At 37.3% G+C, this 2,242-nt stretch overlaps 1 gene segment (V, D, J or C); it reads left to right on the top strand.

Moving 5' to 3' along the window:
* The first annotated feature begins 329 nt into the window (after positions 1-329).
* On the top strand, positions 330-758 carry LOC138197769 (immunoglobulin heavy variable 1-46-like). The segment is given in 2 exon segments: positions 330-372; positions 454-758. Coding segments are annotated over 2 exon segments (348 nt in total).
* Positions 759-2,242: the final 1,484 nt, after the last annotated feature.

Here is a 2,242-nt window from a genome sequence, read left to right as displayed (position 1 = left end):
GATTGCTCACTTATTAAATGAAAGTGTAAAAACTTGTGCTATACAACATATGATGTTAAGCTATTCTCTACACTTTGTCTACTCCCTCTTTCTAGCCAACGCAAACGTTAAAGGTAATCATACTTAGAAAATGAGAAACACTCAACATCTTTATTGTTGGTGTCTCAGTCTTTATGTCTGTTTCCTTTCTAAACTGCATGTCTAAAATCTCTGACTCATAAATAGGCAAATCCAGACACTGATGCAGAATCCCCACCCATTATGCCTGCTGACTATATATATATCTTCATATCAGCCTGTACAGTTGCAGTCTCAGCCAAGCTACAACCATGAAACTCATACAGAGTGTCTTCCTCTTGGCTCTCGTTGTAGGTGAGTGAAGTCTGTGTCCAGCGGAGGAAAGAAAAGGAGCTTCGGATGTCCCTTTTCATCTAAACTCTGTGTTTCTTTCAGCTGCTCGGGGTCAGTCCCTCACTTCCTCTGATCCAGTGGTCAGCAGAGCAGGAGAATCAGTCACTCTGTCCTGTAAAGTACAAGGAATTCCTCTAGCCTGGTTGCACTGGATTCGTCAGAAACCCGGGCAAGGACTGGAATGGATCGGACGCATCGACAGTGGAACTGGCACAATATTTGCCCAAAGTCTCCAAGGCCAGTTTTCCATCACAAAGGACACTTCCCAAAATGCTGTGTATCTACTAGTGAAGAATTTAAAACAAGGAGACTCTGCAGTTTACTACTGTGCACGAGAGCCACAGTGACACACCGGCTGACAACGCTGTACAAAAACTGAACAACCCTGATCTCTGGATGAGAAGCAGTGAAGCACGTCAGGCTTTGACAACAGACGTTTACAGTGAATAAAGAACAATTCATAATTAAACAGATCCATAAAAAAATAATTTGTCTGATATCAGAATCCTTCATTATAACTTTACTGGACCCTCATTGGTCAAAACTTTACTTTAAAAACATATGTTGTTTTTCTACATCAACCTAAATTAACTTGATGAAAAGTCAAATAAATAGACAAATAATTTGAAGATATTAGTGCTGTAAAATGTTAAGTTCACCGTCATGGTCACATTAAAGTCAATATAAGATCTGTCAAAACAAAAAACTATTTTTTTCTGCAAAGTGTGGTCACTAAACCATTTTAAAACCTTGCACTTATTTAAATGAAATTCATTGAATATGCAAATAAAGGTTACTTATAAGGAAGTGAAGCATCTGTCTAATTATTATTGAGGGCAGGTTAGCTTTACAGGGACTGAAACCAAGAACATACTTGTACAAAGAACTACTGCAATGGAACCATACTCACAATAAATGAGATCATTAATACAGTAGTGATGATTTGATGAAAATAAACGTTTCTGTATTTTAATCAGTGGAGGAGAAAGTTTTTGATTATCGTATTCTATCCATTATGTCAACATAGTGTACAAGTCTTTTGACTTCTTCTGCAGGCTACATCACTGGTACGCACACATCTTTTATTTAGCATTAAATTATTTGTTTTGTGTATTGCAAACATCTTGAAGGGTGGAAAGGTTGTTTTCAATAGTATGGGATTCTAATTAATATCTAACAAGCAAAAAGTGTTTGTTAGTTCAAAATAATAAGAACTTTCTTTTTCAAAACGTGGATAAATGTTGAAACAAATCTGTAAACTCAACAGATACCCATCAAGTTCAGATTGCCATTTTAGAACAAATGATATGATTTGTTCCTCTACTTCATCAGTCCAAAAATGAGTTATCTACAAATATTTGACATTGTCCTCCGCTCTTGTGAAAATACTCCACTTACTGAAATGTATCTGTGGAACATGTTCTCTATTTAAACCTGTAGAGGGAGGTCTATGCAAACTCTTCCTCTCTTATAAACACACACGTCAGCCACTCTCTCACAATTCATGGGCAGTTCAGGAGAAAGTTTAATACATATTTTGAAACTCCACTGATCTCCAGTGTTTGTTGCAGAATGGAGAACACAGTTGTCTGGAGTTTATTATTTGTAGTCACTATTCATGGTAAGAAAATCTATTCTGCTTTACCTCTTTTCATTTATTTTGAAGGATGATATTCATGATTTCTTTGCTTACAGGCGTTTGGAGTGAGATCAAACTGGACCAGACTCCCTCTGAGGTGAAGAGACCTGGAGAGTCGGTGAAGATGTCATGTATCATATCTGGGTTTGAGATGACAGAGTACGACATTAGCTGGATACGACAGAGGCCAGG

This window comes from Embiotoca jacksoni, unplaced genomic scaffold (genome assembly GCF_022577435.1).
Source record: "Embiotoca jacksoni isolate LCO1_2020_lvr unplaced genomic scaffold, fEmbJac1.0.p SCAF_15, whole genome shotgun sequence".
In the NCBI taxonomy this organism is placed as follows: Eukaryota; Metazoa; Chordata; class Actinopteri; family Embiotocidae; genus Embiotoca; species Embiotoca jacksoni.
Note: the sequence above shows the minus strand (reverse complement) of the source record. Positions and strands in the feature narration are given on the sequence as shown.